Below are 18744 nucleotides of genomic sequence, written 5' to 3'. Positions count from 1 at the left end.
TAACTAGAAACGTGCGGCCATTGGAGCACAGGTCTCCAGCAGGCCGGGTTGCCTACCCAGGGGCCAGGGCCCACAAACGTTGTAGGCAGTCATAGCCAATTTGAATGGAATATGGAAAATCTGATCACATGACTTAATGTGCCCTGATTTGTGTGAGTTTCATATATGGGTAGTTGGTACATGATCCAAGAAATTCAGGGAAAGTATAATTTGATTGTACAACCTAAGATTCAAGAGTTATAGGCCAAAACATGAAGCGAGCTGTTATCATGCCACCATGAGGCCAATTTAAAAATGTTTATGGTGTTCCTTTGCCTTCTGGGAGTGTGCTTGCTGAGTTTCATGATGATAGGTTAAATGGTGCCGGAGATTAGCTGTTTACCAATCTGGCTAGCCATCGTCAAAGAAAAGGTCGATCCTTTTAACTGGAGCTCAGTCTCGAGCTCAGTTAGGCTGTTCTTGAGAGACTAGCTGTTTACAGATACACACATGGATTGTTGTCTCCCTGTCTAAGTGTGTCTCTCCGTCAAGCCATCCAGCCTGGTGGGGACTAATCCTACTATGAATGCTCTGTCCGTGTGTCTGTAGTTCACTATCTAAAAAAACGTTCAAACAAATACAGGTCACTTCGCCAAAAATCAACTTGCTATAGGACACCTCGCCAATGAGCAGGGTTGTCAACATTGGACTGTCAGTCAGGAAAATCCAGGAGATTCATTTTTTAAGGGGTGCACAGAACTCCCCAACCGGAGTCTGGTGGTCCTCCCCCCAAAACTTCTTAACAGATAGGCCTATAGCCTATATTTTCCTGTGTTCTGTTGAATTTTGTGCATGTTTGATACTTTTATCAGGCGGGTACAATTTCAGCCTTAAAATGCCAAATGTAGGTGTACAGATTTGATAAGCAAAGTAAGACATCCTTAGTAGATGTAATTGCCAATCATCCTGGCAAATCCAGGAGCATTGACAAGCCTGCCCAATGAGCGTGGACAATTTGGCGAATTGGATTTTTGGCAAGGTGACCGGATACCGTTCAAACAACTGTCATGACATGCCCGCAGTCGGATAGGCGGTTGTCCAGAACCCTCGATCCGACCAATATGGGCCATAGGCATAATTTTAAGGAGATCTAGTTGTCCAGAAGAGCTGCAACCACTATGCTCATACAAATATAGTTACAGTATGCAGTTTGTTGCATGTTATTTACAACTCAACTTTACACTCTATTGTCACAATGCAAGTTTACTGGTATAAAAGAGTTGGTGAAGTATTTTGCAGTTATGTATTATATAATTTAAGAAAAATACAAATTGTATTATTATTATTATTTAAAAGGTTTAAATATCCAAACAACAATATAGACATGAAGACAGTGTACCTCAGTCTCTTGCGTAAATAAACACACACACACACACACACACACACACACACACACACACACACACACACACACACACACACACACACACACACACACACACACACACACACACACACACAATAATAGCCTATATTATACTTTACTAATACATACACTGCTGCCCCCTATTGAGTCGTGTAGCTTCAGTTCAGCCCCCGTGCAGTAGCGGGCGCTAAAGAGACAGGAAATGGCGTTTAAACAGCTGAGGCAATCGCTCAAAATCTGCTTCGTCAGCGGGCTTCCGTATTGAAATCTTGTCGATCCAGGAGGACGTGATATACCTTTGAAAATGGTAAGCAAATAACATTAATATACGTTTAAAACAAGACAACTGGATGTGTAAACAAGTACTTCAAACGCACGTTCATATTAATAGTGGTTTGGTGTTCAGATGGCGTCGGATTCTGGCTGCGTTATGTTTTGCCGGTTCTGCGAAAACTTCCAGCGTGGCGCAAATGGCCGTGTCTGCCTGCCTGCCCAGAGTCCTACGATTATGTTCTTTTTTTTTAATAAGAATCACCGCAACAAGATTATACGATACTTTTGACGCTGACCACTATCTGTGTAAATTAACATTGTAGATTGAGCAAGTGTCATTTTGGATATGTCATCGGATGTCATTTATCTTTTGGGCAGTTTTTGACGTTAGTTAAAGTTAGTTAACCCCTAGCAAATACACCACGAAAATAGCCAAATATACAAGCTCACAACGCGGACTTGTACATCTTCTATTTTCGAAAAAATACTGTAGGCCTACTAACAGTTAGAGCTGAGCAATTGGTCAGTAGTACCAGGTGTCTCTTCACCTCTTAATGGAAACACAAAATGCATTTCTCAGGTCGGGATAGCAATACATTAGCTTGAATCTCATACAGAAGAATATGTTTAATTGGATGTGAGCAGACGCAATACGCTGCACTATGTGTAGCCTAATCTTTTCTGATTGCCTGAAATTGGCAAGCCGCCTGAAAATATATTTTCTGTTTACTAAAGAGCTGGTCTGGAGAGACTTGAGCGACCCCTGGCTGTTACAGCTTGCCGTGGAGGAACCGAATAGAACATGGCGCCACTTATCCATAATTGAACCGTATTATACTTTGAATGGTGGTTTTCAAGCTCGATAGCAATGATTACCATCAGAATTCATGCGTTTCATTTGTAGTCGTTTCATTTGTAGTCCTAAACGACCATGTTGAGGACCAACACAGGCGTTTTCAATTTGTCTGATTGGCATAGAACTAATGTTCTAATCTACGCCAATCAGATCACCTGTAGTGTGTTGGTCCTCAACATGGCCGGTGTAGGACTACAACATTAATGCAAGCCATGAATATAGTGCGTTAACCTTTGTATCAACTACCAACATTGGTTTAACCTAAACAATATAACTTGCCCTATTAAAGAATGTTGTAGACATATTTCTAACGTGATATGCTTGTGTGTCTGCAGGGGTTTGTTAAAGTGGTGAAGAGCAAGCAATATTTCAAGAGGTACCAAGTGAAGTTCAGGAGGAGGCGAGGTAAATTAATTACCAAATAATGCATGTTTTAGAAACTGCTGCATAGTACCATTGTGTTGCCCTCCTTATTAGAATTTTCGTAATTAAGACGGTACTGAAATAACTGTCACCATTTTTTACAGAGGGCAAAACGGACTACTTTGCCCGGAAGCGCCTGGTCATTCAGGAGAAGAACAAGTACAACACGCCCAAATACCGCATCATAGTTAGGTTCTCCAACAGGGATATCTGCTGCCAGGTTGGTTGAAACACCAAACCAGTGTCCTAAAGTAAATTCATGTCTTAGTTGGTACTTAACGTCATTGTATGCTCAGCTAATGGGTGGTTTTGCCAACAGTTGTGACTTCTTTGTTTGCAAAAATAGCGCTTTTTGGTGTAAAGTGTTCACCAACATTGCCATCATACCCAACACTTCTGCCTGTGTCTATTTCAGATTGCCTATGCCAAGATTGAGGGAGACCACATAGTAGCTGCGGCGTACTCTCACGAACTGCCCAAATATGGGATTCCCGTAGGCCTAACAAACTATGCTGCAGCATACTGCACTGGCTTGCTGCTGGCCCGGAGGGTAAGGGATGACGCGCATATGCACAAGCACACCACATAAGTGACATTTGCTGATGTTGGCAGTTCGGCACCTATGATCAGCCACCCCATGCCCAGTAATGCTGGTTTTGCGCTGATGGAGCACAGCAGATGTTGCTTTCGTATAGTTTTAAATTTTTTTCAAATCAGTGATTTTGGGCTGCCAAAAGGAGGCTGTTGAGGTGTTGCGATTTATTTAATACAATAGGTACACAACATAAACTATAACCAGTTTATTTTTCTGGGATCCTTACGTTTTTTTCCCTCGTTATTTCTCCTTTCATCAGCTGCTCAATAAGTTTGGCCTAGATCAGGTGTACGAGGGCCAGGTGGAGGTGACGGGTGACGAATTCAATGTGGAGAGCATTGATGGACAGCCGGGTGCCTTTACCTGCTTCCTGGATGCAGGCCTAGCCAGAACCAGTACAGGCAATAAGGTGTTTGGAGCACTAAAGGGAGCTGTTGATGGTGGGCTTGCTATCCCTCACAGGTCAGTGAAAAGTATAAGTAAGTTACCAGTAAGTGGTCTGGTGTGTTTAGGCCATTGACTATGGGACGGTGAAACAAAGTAATCACCCTGTTATTAATGACTGATATGATACTGTGTTGGCTGGTTCTCTGCTTCTTGATGATGATAAGAAGCACACTGAGCAAAATGTAGTTGGTCCTTCATTTGCATTAGCTGATGTTTACTGTCCTTTCAAGACGGGGCTGAGAGAAGCTGCATGAACCAAAGCATAGCAGGAGAATAGTTTCAGTTGTTAAATAATCAACATACTGTACAGTATGAACAAATATTGATCTCTGTCGTCTTTGTTCTAGCCTCAAGCGTTTCCCTGGTTACGATGCAGAGAGCAAAGAGTTCAATGCAGAACTGCATCGCAAACACATCTTGGGCATGAACATCTCAGACTACATGTCGTACCTGATTGAGGAGGACGAGGAGGCCTACAAGAAGCAGTTTTCACGTTTCATCAAAAACGGCGTCACAGCAGACACTGTAAGACTTATCATGGTTTTTCAAATGTAGCCCACATAACCCAGTGTTGAGTTGTCAGTTTCACTCACAACAGTGTATGTTTTGTCAGTTTCACTCACAACAGTATGTTTTGTCAGTTTATCTGCTTCTTAATGATTATACTAATCAAGCTGAGCAAAATGTAGTTGGTCCTTCATTTGCATTGGTTGATGTTTACTGTCCTTTCAAGACGGGGCTGAAAGAAGCATGATCCTGTTGGGATCCAGTGCTGCATGATATATATGCACCATATTTAATAACTGGGGTTCATTTGATCTTTTTCAGGTAGAAGAGATGTACAAAAAAGCACATTCTGCAATCCGAGCGAATCCTGTTCATGAAAAGAAACCCAAGAAAGACATCAAAAAGAAGAGGTGGGTTTCTGAGCTCCATAGGCTTTGTTAAAACAAAATCAAAGGTCTTGGAAGGTGTTGGAGATTTCTTTGGGAATGTTTTTGCTATCCAGAAGGCCACCGAATCATCAACCCGTGAACACGGTGGCATTTTAGCTATATACTGGACTAGATTCCAGCATTAAATATTAATACAGAGAAAAAATAACATTCCCTCCAAGTGCATGTTAGAAGTCATGAATAATGGGGACTGGGAGGGCATCAAAATGCAGAATGAATTGGCGTCTCCTTCCTCTGCTCTACTGAATGTTAATGGACTCATTGTTTCCTCTTCCCGTGGCAGGTGGAACCGTGCCAAGTTATCCTTGGCACAGAGGAAGGACCGCGTTGCCCAGAAAAAGGCAAGCTTCTTACGAGCGCAGGAACAAGAGGAAGGGGACGGATAAATCACAGAAAATAAATCTCAAATGCAAATATTTTGTCTCCTCAATTCATGATTGAATGTTTCTGTCTTAAGCATTCTGTATAATGTACTTAAGTTTGGATTTTGATAGTGCCAATATATATATATTCTTTTAGAAATCTTTTATTTTAAAGGGGCACTTCACCACTGGGACAACCCGATTATTTTTTGTGTTCACAATCTGTTTTGAGATATATTTGTATTTCAGCATGTACTAGTGATGCGTTTTGCATGATGCAAAACGCATCACTGATGATGCAAAATGAATCACTAGTCATGCTGAAATACTAAAATAAACAGATTGAACACAAATAACTCAGGATTGTGTTGATCGTGTCCCAAAGGTGAAGTGGCCCTTTAAGAAGGATGAATCACAAGTGAGTAAAGAATAACATGTTATTTGGCACACATTGAGCTTATAAGCAAATCTAAAATTGTTAAAGGGAATTTTGAATTCAGTTATACATTTGCATCCGATTTTCACCATTTATCAAACTGCTCAGGCCGTGAGCTTTGTAGATCTGAAACATTTTCTGCCTATGACATGCCCATTGACTTATAACAATTGCCACATGCATCCAGCCTGGTTTTCATTTGAAAATATGAATCCATTGAAAATTTTAGTTGGACTTTATTGTGCAAAATCATGCTGGTTTCAATTTCAAAATGGTAAACACGTTCACAATATTGCAAACTTAAACAGCCACATTGGTCATGATGACCATCTTTCTTTTTCTGTGACATGCTTTATAGGTGAAATCTATTTTCAGACACATTCATTCCTCTTGTTAGTGTGACTACCAAAGTAACATCTAAAGTGGTTAAAGACCTCCATATATGCATAAGTGTGCATCAAAGTGGATTGATCAATTAAATCACAGTTGTCATCCAAGATCTTGTCATCCAAGATCTCCTTAATTGTGGACAGAAGCTCCATAAAAACAATCTGTCCAAACTTCCGCAGACTAAAATGTACCGTCATCAGTGGTAAACATTCATCGAGTCTATTTTCAGCATCGGTTTTTCTTTTTCATGGCACCATAGATAAATTGAAAAACTTAAGTTAATACAAATTGGACTTTTTCATTGTCATTCTTCAGCAACTTTAAGAAATCTAGCTTCACTCTTGATGCAGCATTGTCAACGTCAAGTCTGTGAAATATCCAGCACAGTCAATTATACTGACTACAGATACGATCCCTATGGAATACTGAAAATCAAAACATTCACCATCATTGTGAATGATCAAATATGAAGCTTCAAAAACTGCTTCACTTTACCATACTTGTTTAACTTTAGGATGTAATAATCTCTCAAAGTGGTCCAGTGCTGGGTGATATTTGAGTTACCGTATACACAATTTTATGTTACAAAAATTCAATAGACAATTACAATATTACTGTTATATTATAATATTTCTGGTGTATTTTTCAATGACGTGAAAGTGAATAATGTTCCCTAAAAAGTCTCTCCGCTACTTCTTTATTTATCCTTGATTTCACCAAGTCTCCTTCCAAATAATGCATCTTTGACTTCTAATCTATTGTTGAGTCAGTGACCATTTCTATTAGAGATTTTAATCTAGATATTTTGTTTGTCAAGTCTGATTTCTGTAAATATATACATAACATTAAGCTGAATTGCACAGTTTTTTACATTGACATGGACCATTGGTCTTTACGTCTTATCACCCAGCACTAGTTCATACAGCAACAATCACTTTGAGTTAATCAACTTCCATGTTCCTTCATGGAATAAACTTGTGTGAGGGTACAAAGCCCATATAATAACATCATGAATCTCAGATTGCAACAGCATGACTAGGTCAAAACAGCAGTTGTTTCCAACATGAACTTAGTATAATCACTTTCATCATATCATTTCTCTGATCCAGTGTGGTAGAAAATGTGTAGAGATGATATGGATGTCAATGGATCCAAATGTGATTCCTATTGTAACTTATTGTTATCCCCCCCCCCCCCCCCTCCCCCCAAACATGCAAATATTGTGTTCATCCGAGTGAATATCTCACTGCACAGCACACATACTGTATGTATCCCAAAGCTTTGTGAGGAGTGACCCAATTTCAGGCAGAGAAGGTAGGATCTGCCAGTCAACTTTATTCTAAAACCAAATAATTGACTAATTGCTTTATCAAAGTGTTTGCTTGTATTTTTCAGCTGTACAATAGGACCTTCATAATTTACACCTCATTAACAGAAATATCTTCGATCTCGCTTGACTTATGAGTCCTTGGTGTGAGAGATCTGTTTCCACAGCAGAGCTTTGAGGTTGTTCAGGATGAGTGCATGTTCCATGTTCATCTGGCCAGCGTTGCCCTTCAGGGCCATGCAGGCATACAACTGCCTCTCTAGCTCCTCGCTCAGCCCTGATGGCGCCCCCCGCAGGAGGTAGTCCTTCAGTGTACCACATGCCTTGGCCAGGTTCGGCAGCACCGGCTCCTCCCGGCATCGTTTCTCTGCCATGTTGCATGACGTCTTACAGTCGGCCCCATATACGCAGTCCGCGTCTGTCTCACACTTCAGTGCCCGCATTGCACGCCGGAACTCGTCCTCTGCAATGACAACTCGTGTGTCTGTGAGCCGAAGCTCATGATGTTCAGTGTAGCCGAAGTGTGCGGCTGCGACATCACAGATGAGGAAGCTGCCATAGGTGCCGTGGAAAATGTCCTCGACCAGTTCCAGCAAACCCATAGAGATCTTGGCTTTGCGTGGCCAGGAGGGGGTGAACCACTGGTCCATGCTGCGCTGCACTCCACTGGGGACCCAGGACACCAGAGGCCAGGGCAAGGCCAGGCCATACAAGGGCCCATATGGAACACGTTCTGTCATGTATAAGTCCCCACAGTACCCAAGAAGTCGTGGAGCGTGTCCCCGGTCTTGGAGCAACAGGCCCAGTAACACCTCAAATAATGACAAAGAAAAAGGCATAAATCTGTGAGACCAAAGTGTCAGAATGAATTCTACAATTCCAATTTCCTTCTTCCACCTCTACTTTCTCCCGAGTAACAAGTCTTGCATAAGATCCCACTTATTTGCATAACTGTGTAAACATTTTTTGCAAGTAGAAAGTTGTTGAAGTAATTATCTACTTAACTAATTATCTACTACTCAATTGTTCAATCACTTCACTGTACTATTATTATACCTCATCCATCTGGAGGAGTGCCCAGGCAGAGCGGGCTTCTGGCAGGGTCACCCGTCCATCCTTGTTACCATCAGCCACAGACAGGATCTGGTTGACTAGGCTGGCCAGGTTAGCCTGCTCTCCCAGTTTGGACTGAGGATGGATGCAGGGATGAAGAAAGAGAAACAGGTGAGGGAAAACTCAATACCTTCCTTCGGTTTTATGCTACTTTCCAACAGATAAGGTTTCAAAATGCTAGCAGGTATTTTGACTGTGTCACTCAATCTGCTACTCTGTATTTGTACTAAACGACAAACAGGTCAGCCACTCCTACTTTTCGCAGCTGTTAAAAGGATTGTATTACATTGAGTTGAGGCCTGATCCATTTGGATTCATATTTCCACACACCGTGTTCACCACAAAGATCCACCTCAATTATATTTCTATGAAAATGATCAGGTGTACATAACGATTCTAGTATTGCTACATGTAGGTTTATTGCAACTTTGATTTGCTGATCAGATTTCATCACAAAAACTTCAGAGAGAAAGCAAAAAAAAACAACTAACCAGCAATTATTTTAGCTCACACATGCATGGTCATCACAGTAGAATAGAAATATGTAACAAAGGCAGAATACAATGCCTCTGCAATGCAGTGATTCCATTAGTGCACACAGTAATACTGCGTAGTGCGCACTCCACACACATTCTCTCATAGATGTCACACAACATACATTGATAAGCGTTGTGTCTGAACATTTCTGAAAAGGGTCTCTTGAATCTCACTGCAAACCTTCAGGTGATTGAAGACCATTTCTCTGAACTTTTCCACAGATGTGCCTCTGGTGGGTTTGTCGAAAATGGGCACTTCTCTTCGTGGCTCCAACTCTTCTCCCAGCTCGTAGTGCAGAACCTCCCCGAGTTGACAGCGGATTATACCATCAGAGTCTCCCCAGCTTCCTGTGTACACCTGGGAAGTAAAAAGAACCTCAGAATAAGAAAACATTGTTAAAAAGTGAAGGAATGCTGCTAATGGCTACCCCAATTTGGAAAGTGGGCTGAGAAACAGCCAGCAAAAATCCAAACAATAATCCAGTAAGTCCAATGGGTGAACTCCAAGCACACTCCCCACGAGCAAGGAGAACGTTTTAATGTCTCAGGGCATGTACACACGTTTTGACTATGTTGGATATTTGCTGTGTAAAAGCTCTTTTTTATAATCAACAGTGTATGAAAAGAATTAAGCTAATTTCAAAGCATATTCCCACCTGGTTGTTAGGTGATGTGGAAAGGCACCGACCCATGTACATAATTTCTTTATCACATAGGCTGCTACAGGCGGACCCATCGATGATTCCTCTTCTGTACTTGTCACACTGTAAGAGATACAGGGGGGGGGGGGGGGGGGGGCTTGGTTAGTTTGTGACTAATGTTATTTCATTCAATTAACATTCTGATCACAGGCATTCTACAGGTTTCCAAAAGCCATGTTTTAGTGCAAGAAGGAATTTCAAGCCAAATCATCTTTTTTCAGCACTTTTCAGTTTCAATAAGTTGCCACAACTTTCTATGACCTTGTCACAATCATTACCTGCAGCAATCAACCCATTTCCATGTTATTTGATAAAAACTTAAATAAACCAGTCCACACCAATGCAACTCCTTGCCATCATTATCCCCTGTCAATGCGCACTCCTAGAGGGCAGTCGCAACTCAGCTACGTTTATTTTCCTACTTTCTCTTTTTCTTGCTTTTTTTCCTGTCTTCTTTTTTCATTACATTGGCCAAGCTGGGCATGTTTTGAGCAACTTTGTTTTATTTGTGTATATAGTAGTTTAGTCAGTTTTTTTCCGTTGTTTAGTTGTTGTTGTTTTTTTCTGATCGGCTGGCGGAAAAGTGGGGGAAGGGTCTTCTGTGCCTTGCTTGGAACTTAAGCATAGGAAACAGCGGCCGGCCTACTTCTTTCTACCTGTCTAGCCTGTCTTAAGCGTGTGGCCCTGGGGCAACGGGGCTGGATGGCTTGTTGCCTTTGTGATTTTTTTGGAGACACTAGTCTTTCGGTGCCGGAGGCATGGGAGATATCACGTTTACGTGGACCTTGTCTTTGGATGGAACTTGGCTGCGGTCCAATCCGGAGCGACGTTGCATCACACGAAGCTCGACACAGGAGGCTCAGACGTGCTGTCGGCGCGAAAGCCCGTATCGTGGTCGTGGGCCAGAGGCGCCCTCGTCGTCACTAACGTAGACTGGATTAGCCCTCGGCGTGGACCGGAGGCGCTGTCGCTGTGGAGGTCTGTAGTGATGGTAAAGACGGCGGACTAACATGGGCCGGAGGCACCCTGGCCGTGGAAACAATGGATCGGAGGCGCTGTCGCAGTGGAGGTCCGTACTAGTAGCCTATACTGTACGTGGGTCAAGACGGCGAAAGAGAGACTGTACCGAGGCTCGGATCGGACGATTGCAACGCGCATACAATACTACAATATTGTTCCATCCCGTGCCATCCAAATGACAAATGGGGGGGGGGGGGGGGCATTCATGTGCGCTTTTTTTTGTTGGGACTCTTAGCACTGGTCAATTCTTGGCACTGACTTTTTTTTTGGCTCTGCACTTTTTAGCATTATTATTATTGTCTTGGTGCAGACACTTATGTATATACAGTATGTGTATATTTGTTGGCACTGCGTTGATAAGTAGTTCCTTATGTTTTAATGAATGGACCATTGTAAGTTCTTTGAGTTTGCAATATGCTTAGAAAAGTGCTTTAAAATTGCAATCCATTAGAAACTTTAGGTACTACTATTTTTTGTTGTGTTGTGTCTTTTCTACTGATCTTGACACTTTATTTGTATATTTTTTAACTTATAGTTGCTCTGTATGGTTGATTCTCCTGTATTGTTGATTCTTCTTTCTTGTTTTGTTTTTTTCGCTCGGCTGTACACAACAGTCCTTTTTCTTTTTCTTACTGTCCTGTAACTTGTAACCTTAACTGCTGTGTGACTCTGGGTGACTGAATTTCCCCCTTGGGATAATAAAGGTATCTATCTATCTATCTATCTATCTATCTATCTATCTATCTATCTATCCCCAAACCGGAGGTTGTGACTAGTTGCATTGCTGTGGACTGGGCTTTAAACTACAGTAGCTGAGAACATGTTAATAGACAGTCCTAATAGACAGTCACAGAAAAATGGTACTGTCTTTGTCTTATCACATTGATTCATCTAAGTAAATCCAGAATAAAAGCATGAATATGTAGCAAAGAGTTGAGCTAATTAAGTATAAATGAGGCTTGAGATGAGCAATCACTCACGATGGTGTTCCTGCACTCATGTCCCCTGCAGAGTTCTGTGTAGGTTGAGTACTGGACATAGAGCACCCAGCTTCCAACTAGAACGGTCAGCCACGTCAAGAACAGGTACTTTACTCGTACAAAGGAGATACGAGCCTAAAAAAAAACAAGCACAATTTAAAAAGAAAGGATGGAACAAACCACAAGATTCTGTACTTTAAATTTGTGAAGGACATAAATCCCATGTGTTAATTGTTGTTTACATACATTACATATACAGTACACTGTATTACAGACACTCATTTTATTTATTAATTGCATACGGCAAGGGTCTTCAACAGGGGGTCCGGGACCCCTGGGGGGTCCTCAGAGTTACTACAGGGGGTCCTCCAAATCTTTGTGTGATAGAAAGTTTTTTTTCTCCTTCTTTATATTAACCATTTAAACCCTAGCGTCCATATTCTGAGAACTATAGCCAAAAAGCAGATCTACATTGTGAGCTTGTAGATCATCTATTTTCGACAAAGAGGTTTGGTGTAGAGGGTAAAAAGAGCAGACTAGGTACAGAGTGAAAGGTCAAGTTTTTTTAAGTATTGACGGTTCAAGTGGTTAAATGTCTGAAAACACAAATTGACATGAATCCAACATACACTGACGATGGTGCTGTCAAACGATGAAACTATATGGAATCTACGAAAAGGTTGTGGGGGTCCCTGTTCATCTCTCTCTCAGCTAAGGGGTCCTTGGCCTGAAAATGTTGAAGTCCCCTCACTCCCTGGCATACGGATTTAAAATAATCAACCCTGATCACATGCAGTACAGCAGGGTGGGAGTCCCATAGCAATGTAGTGAATGAACAGCAACTAGTCAACAACAATGGCCCTTTTATTTAGGAGCGCTCAGTTTTGACGAAAACCAAGGAAATTCTATTTAGTCTGACATGACATGTGATTCAAGACTTAAGGGTTAGACCTGATAAAAAAAAAACATTAAATTACAGTAATCTTTGTCACAGGTTTCAAATGTCACTTGTCTGGCACTGTACCTATACGGGACTGGGAGGGAAATTGTGGATCATTACAAATACAGTCATGTTACGTTAATGTGTAAGTTGACAATGACAAATCCCTGTACTTGCACTACACTTGGCAGAAAAAGCTACACTGCCAACAACAACTTATCTATTCTGTAGTACTTCGGCCCAACAGCTGCTGTTACTAAATAAATCCCATTGGAATATGAAAGAGATGGGACAAAAATGCCTTTGACTTTGATGTGTTACACTGTTGTCATTGTGAGCCATAATCAGGGATTCAGGGGCCTCCTGTTTTTGGCTTAAAGGGAAAACTCCACCCCAATGTGTGTGTGTGTGTGTGTGTGTGTGTGTGTGTGTGTGTGTGTGTGTGTGTGTGTGTGTGTGAGAGAGAATAAAAAATAACATCTCTGCCAAAAATCATCCATTGGTGACCTCCTCAGGTACAGGAGTAAGATCTTTGGCAGGATCTGAGCCAAGGCTAGATAGGGTATACATGGTTCAAACTTCAAAGGTGAGTGTCTTAGACCACTTTGCCTTAGTCTAGGTATCAGCAGAATTCTTCTTTATATTTTAATTATAGTTTCAATGCTGGTTTCGGGTACACAGCAGGACAGACGACTCTACTGTACAGCTGCATAAAGCCTAATATACTCAGTAGTGTGTGACTAAAAAATTCAAAATATTTTCAAGTTTGCATTTTAGATTTATTTGTGGCATTTTCATGCTTCATTCACCTAGTTACAGTGAGAGAGAAACAGGAAACAAGCAGAGGGAGATGGGGAAGGACATGCAGCAAAGAGCCTCAGGTCAAATTGTAACCTGGGCCAGCTGCTCAAGGACTGAGCGTATGCCTTCTATCAGGTGAGCCATCAGGGCGCCCCAGCTATGCTTTGTTAGCCTGAAAATCTGTTATTTTTGGCAAGCAACACCATTGCACGATATAGCAGGGGTTCCCAAACTTTTCAGCTTGTGACTCGAAAGACACGTTTGTGTCCCAAACAAAAATACATTATGAAACCCTATTTCTAAAATAGACAATAAGCTCACAACAAGTTGCATCGTAACACATTATATGCTTATAGATTGCCTATTTTCCTTATTGCATTTTTTTACCCTTTTCTCTTTTTTTTATGTTTTTCATAATGTTTTAATTCTTTTTAGAAAATCTTTTGAAATAATAAAAAATACATTGTAGGAAACTTGAACATCGTTGTTCAAACATGGGACATTCGCGACCCATAAAAATGACTCCCGTCCCGACCCAGTGTTTGGGAAACACTGCAATAGAGTGTAATTTAGCTTAACCTTCCAGTGTGCTCTTCATTGTCCCAGAGAGATAGACATACAGATAAGGCCCTCCCAGAAGGCCCAGCACAAAGCTGTCACACACTCAGATCTGACCCCTTTAGAGAATGTGTGTGTTTGTGTTGAGGAGGCTGTAAATATACATACAGTGATCGCACAGCCAAATGAAAGCCCAACATATAACAGTATGTTAGTGACTCCATCATGGTTTGTAACGGTTATGCATTTTGTTTAACCACTCTAGTAGAGCCCGACTGGTGTCAGATTTGGGGGTCTGGTGCCAATCCCACCTTTTCAGAGTCTTAGCGCACCAAATACATATTTTATTTAACTCCTTGGGTCCCAACTCCTTGGGATACACTACACCACTATGATACACAAGTACCTGTCAAAATACTTTATAAACATTAAGGATGTCCATAATTACAACACCAGAGGCAGCGCCACAGATCACTTTCAACCCAGAGTCAAAACCAACAAAGGGTCAAACTCTTTTTTCTGCTATACCACCAAAATGTGGAAAGCCTTACCGAAGGTCATAAAGGAGTGTGGATCACTAGCATCCTTTAAAATTGCCCTGAAAAACCACTTACAGGCAGCAGCCGTTCGCAACTGGTAAAAAAACTAACCTAGCCCAACCCTACCCTCCCCTGCCCCTTCTTTGTATATGTTTGTTTAGACTTACTGTTTTCTTTTTTCTTTTTCTTTACATATCTACTGCATAGTACTGTGTTCTATTTGTCTGTCATTCAATGTTATATGAGATACTTCAATGGTTTCCAGTGGAAATAAGCTTAGTCTTTTCATGGATCTCCTTTTAGTAGACCTTGTACCAGTGAACTGTACCGTCATAAAACTGTACCTTTTCCTATGCAAACTTCTAATAAAGTCTTCAATCAATCAATCAATCAATTAAGCCTTTGTCCAAAATAGCCATTCTACAAGCTCACAACGCTTCACATCATGACCACGATAAACTACCTTGCAATGATTAATAAACAATTACACAACACAAACAATACCAATGTGGACAAATTATGTGGAAAGAATTATGTGGAAAGACCCACCTGGAGATAACCTGAGATAACCTAAGCAGGAGACATGCCCTGGGTAAGAGTTGTTAATATTTCATATTTGTTGAGGGTGTAACTAACTTGCTGGCTTGTCTTGCCAAGAAAATCCAATATCAGAGAGAGCATTTTGTGTGTGTGTGTGTGTGTGTGTGTGTGTGTTTTACAATTCAATGTTATTAGTTAAAAAAAGGATCTCAATGTAAACAAACAAGCCACGACTTTCATGAGCTTATCCTTTTAGTTGACCTTGAACCAGTGAACTGTACTGTCATGAAACTGTACCACTTCCTATGCAAACTTCTAATAAATACAATCAATACGTGCTGCGGAAGCACAGCTCTTTTCTTCATAATAATATATAGTATAAAGTGTATATATATATATATATATATATATATATATATATATATATATATATATATATATATATATATATATATATATATATTATTAAGATATTGCTATAAAATGTTATAAATAAACATCAGTGTGGCATTGTGTACTGATAGAACTGTGATAGCTGCAATTTTTTTTAAATCTGATGAATCTAGGGTTGCAGTTAAAAGTGTTTTTTTTTGCCATCTGATTGTATTAAACAACGTCAAACTCACCAATATCGCGGCTCTATGGAAAGCTTGAATTATCCTCTTTCTATCTGCAAAGTGTTTGTTTCATAAAAATCCACCGTAGAGTAGACCTCTTATGATATGAGCTACTTTCTGTCAAGAAGTTCCATTCAGGTGATTATTTTTTCTAATTGGAGTTTGGAAGCGCTTGTGGAAAGTCACACAGCAGTCTTGTGTACCACCTCGTTCTAAATGTCACATAATGCAGGAGGCAGCGGGACATGGCGTTATAGAAGACGAGCGTTTCAAGAATGAAAATCATGTCTGCTTGGATTTCTTGACAGAAAGTAACTCATAACATGTTTATGGTGGATTTTTCAGAAACAAAAACTTTGCAAATAGAAAGAGGATTATTCAAGCCTTCCATAGAGCCGCAATATTAGTGAGTTTGACGTAGTTTAATACAATCAGATAGTAAAAGAAACTGTTTTGATGCATTGAATCCCTATGGGAGGTATTGCAATCCTAGATTCATCAGATTAAAATAAATCTATTGTTGCAATGTGCGGCTAGATTACAACTGTGAATGCAATTAAATAGGCTATTAAAGGTGCAGGTATAAATGCCTGTGACAATTAGTTCATTAAAAAGTAAAACATACTCCCTTTATGTACAGGAGCTCTTTCATTGTTCAAGGTCTTAGATATGGAGATAACAGGTGTTTAAAACATTTTGTAATCTCATTGGCCAAGAGTGTCTTAGAATGCCTGTGCCCCGGCCAAAAAGAAGACTTAAACAGAATCTATCCTGTAGCACTACAATATATATGATTTGAATATACAAGCAGTTTTGGTTCCTTATTTTTCATATGGTTTTGGTAGGATACTTAAATCTAGACTTTGACACCCACCAACCACAGAGAAGAAGAGTTACTTTCCAACAGTTGTAATGTAAGAAATGTGAATGTTGCCCTTTTGCCTACAATACTGTATCTTCATGTTTCATGAGGATAATACAGTAAGTAGTTGGTTGTAGCATTTCTAGAGAGAAAAAAAGTGACAGTGGTAAGGAGTTGTTGTGCAAAAGCCAAATAGCATTTCATCATTCTGTTTCTCACTCTCTCTTTCAAAATTCCACACAATACGATCAAGCACAACAACTTGGTTGACATTATTAGGCCTACTAGTCTTATGTTGTCCCCGAATTTGTTCAAATGCATGCATCCCTCCATTCCCTAGGGCCTAGGGAACAAATTCGAAGAAGAAGCTTCTTCTCACAACAAATTCACTTCAAGTTCTTAATATCAGGGATCTCACTTCTAACTTCTTGCTGTGTTTGGAGTAGCATAGTTCTGGCTGCATGCTACCAGTGCCAAAGAGTGGCTTGAGCCTTATTATCCAGCAATGATGACAATAGATGTGGATCATGTGGTAAAGGATGGATTTGATACATGGAGAACTTTAGAAGTCCATGACCCAACAGGCCTACTAATCAGGGAGCCAGCCAGCCACTAACCATTAAGTTCCTGTGATGGATTTCTATGTCTACTTGAGTCTTTCAAAGTGTCTCGGTGATTAATTACATGCCCTAATTTATTAATTTGCCATCTGGTTTTTGTACTCAGCTGGTACACGTGAGAGCACGCGCGCACACAGCCACACACACACACACACACACACACACACACACACACACACACACAGAGAGAGCAGGAATAGTTGTTTAACCTAGAGATTAGTAGAGGTTCAAACTATTTAGTGCAATTTCGGATCTGTGGTTTTCAAAGAAATCTTAGATCTCTGAACACAGAACGTACAAACCACACACACAAAAAACGGTCACGTTAGTAACGTTAGTATATTAGTAACTGGATCTTGACGCACTGTCAGCAGCTGTCAATCTGAAGACAAGAGACAACGACACCAGCACTCTTTCAGATTCGCAGTGTGTGTTCCTCTGTCCCGAGGTGCCATTTAAATGGACTCCGTTTAAATGGCACAAAAATAAATAGAGAGGGAACACTGCAATGTTACCTGGAAATAGAATGACTTCTTCACCCAGGCCCGTGGAAGCAGACCCTTCGCCATCACAAAAATAGATCATCTCAGTGTATGTGGACCCCCTGGCTGTGAGATTTCATCCAAAAATACACGTCGATCGCTGTCCCCGAACGGCTCCATGCAGGTTCTAACCTTTGATTTACACAAATAAACGGTCGACCGAGTGTAACTGCAAGCCGAATGTTGTCCCCGTTCCCCGGGTGGGTTGTGTATTAGCCGCAGACAGCGACGGCATGCATGTCACTTTCTCTGGTGTTGTTGGTGACTTGTAGCGGTAGGAGGATCACAAGCAACACATACCTCACTGCTAAACACAGGCTCTGTGGCGCAGGCGCAATGTGTTCAGCTGACTACAATTATGAGAAAATAAATAAATAATGCCTCTGCTCTGTCCATGTAGTAGACTGTAAAATTATTTTACATATATATAGGGCTCTACCTCAAAGTGGTTCTCAAACTTTTTCCACGTCAAGGACCCCCAAATTGACACTCAACCCGCGGACCTCCATTTGAAAAGATCATGCCAGGCCAGGGACCCCCATAAGAGAAGATTGTTTTTATGGCTCTGGCAGTGATTCTAAACCATTTTAATTTCAGGGACCCCCAGTTTGACATGCATTAGCTAGGCTACGGTAGTACGGACCCCCACCCATGTATGTTATTTTTATTTCTGGGACCCCAATAATTTATTTTGTAAAAGCAATGTTAATGCTCCGCCTCAAACCTGACTTAAGTTGTCTGCATTTGCACCCGTTTTGAAATAGGATTTTGATTCAATGTGATGTATTGAGAATTTCATCCTAAAATTTGTATTACTTGGACGATTAATTTGTGAGGGAACCCAATGAAGTTAAAACGCGTAAATGATATTCTAGCGCCGACAAGTGGCCGTATGATTGCATCAA

At 40.9% G+C, this 18744-nt stretch overlaps 2 protein-coding genes across 2 annotated transcripts; one reads left to right on the top strand and one right to left on the bottom strand.

Annotated features, from left to right (window-relative positions):
• Nucleotides 1-1635: 1635 nt before the first annotated feature.
• rpl5a (ribosomal protein L5a) lies at nt 1636-5369 on the top strand. Its single transcript, XM_080726267.1, has 8 exons — nt 1636-1712; nt 2870-2939; nt 3062-3177; nt 3373-3507; nt 3812-4014; nt 4347-4524; nt 4828-4916; nt 5239-5369. The coding sequence occupies exons 1-8, from the start codon at nt 1710-1712 to the stop codon at nt 5339-5341; spliced, it is 897 nt and encodes a 298-aa protein (XP_080582393.1). The 5' UTR covers nt 1636-1709; the 3' UTR covers nt 5342-5369.
• Nucleotides 5370-6001: 632 nt separating this feature from the next.
• On the bottom strand, nt 6002-18082 carry dipk1aa (divergent protein kinase domain 1Aa). The gene is made up of 6 exons (XM_080725451.1): nt 17813-18082; nt 11821-11955; nt 9776-9883; nt 9301-9477; nt 8527-8658; nt 6002-8282 (listed from the first exon to the last, which is right to left on the bottom strand). Exons 1-6 carry the CDS (start codon nt 17864-17866, stop codon nt 7602-7604), a joined length of 1287 nt encoding a protein of 428 aa, XP_080581577.1. The 5' UTR covers nt 17867-18082; the 3' UTR covers nt 6002-7601.
• Nucleotides 18083-18744: the final 662 nt, after the last annotated feature.

This window comes from Nannobrachium achirus (genome assembly GCF_963921795.1).
Source record: "Nannobrachium achirus genome assembly, chromosome: 5".
Lineage (NCBI taxonomy): Eukaryota > Metazoa > Chordata > Actinopteri > Myctophiformes > Myctophidae > Nannobrachium > Nannobrachium achirus.
Note: the sequence above shows the minus strand (reverse complement) of the source record. Positions and strands in the feature narration are given on the sequence as shown.

Excerpts from the sequence above, each read along its gene's own strand:
- dipk1aa (XM_080725451.1), bottom strand. The coding sequence starts at position 17,866 with ATGGCGAAGGGTCTGCTTCCACGGGCCTGGGTGAAGAAGTCATTCTAT. Across the intron at positions 8,659-9,300 it reads TGGTCTTCAATCACCTGAAG|TCCAAACTGGGAGAGCAGGC; the intron begins GTTTGCAGTGAG and ends ATCCATCCTCAG. Across the intron at positions 8,283-8,526 it reads CACTCCTCCAGATGGATGAG|GTGTTACTGGGCCTGTTGCT; the intron begins GTATAATAATAG and ends TCATTATTTGAG.
- rpl5a (XM_080726267.1), top strand. Across the intron at positions 2,940-3,061 it reads GAAGTTCAGGAGGAGGCGAG|AGGGCAAAACGGACTACTTT; the intron begins GTAAATTAATTA and ends CATTTTTTACAG. Across the intron at positions 3,508-3,811 it reads GCTTGCTGCTGGCCCGGAGG|CTGCTCAATAAGTTTGGCCT; the intron begins GTAAGGGATGAC and ends TCCTTTCATCAG.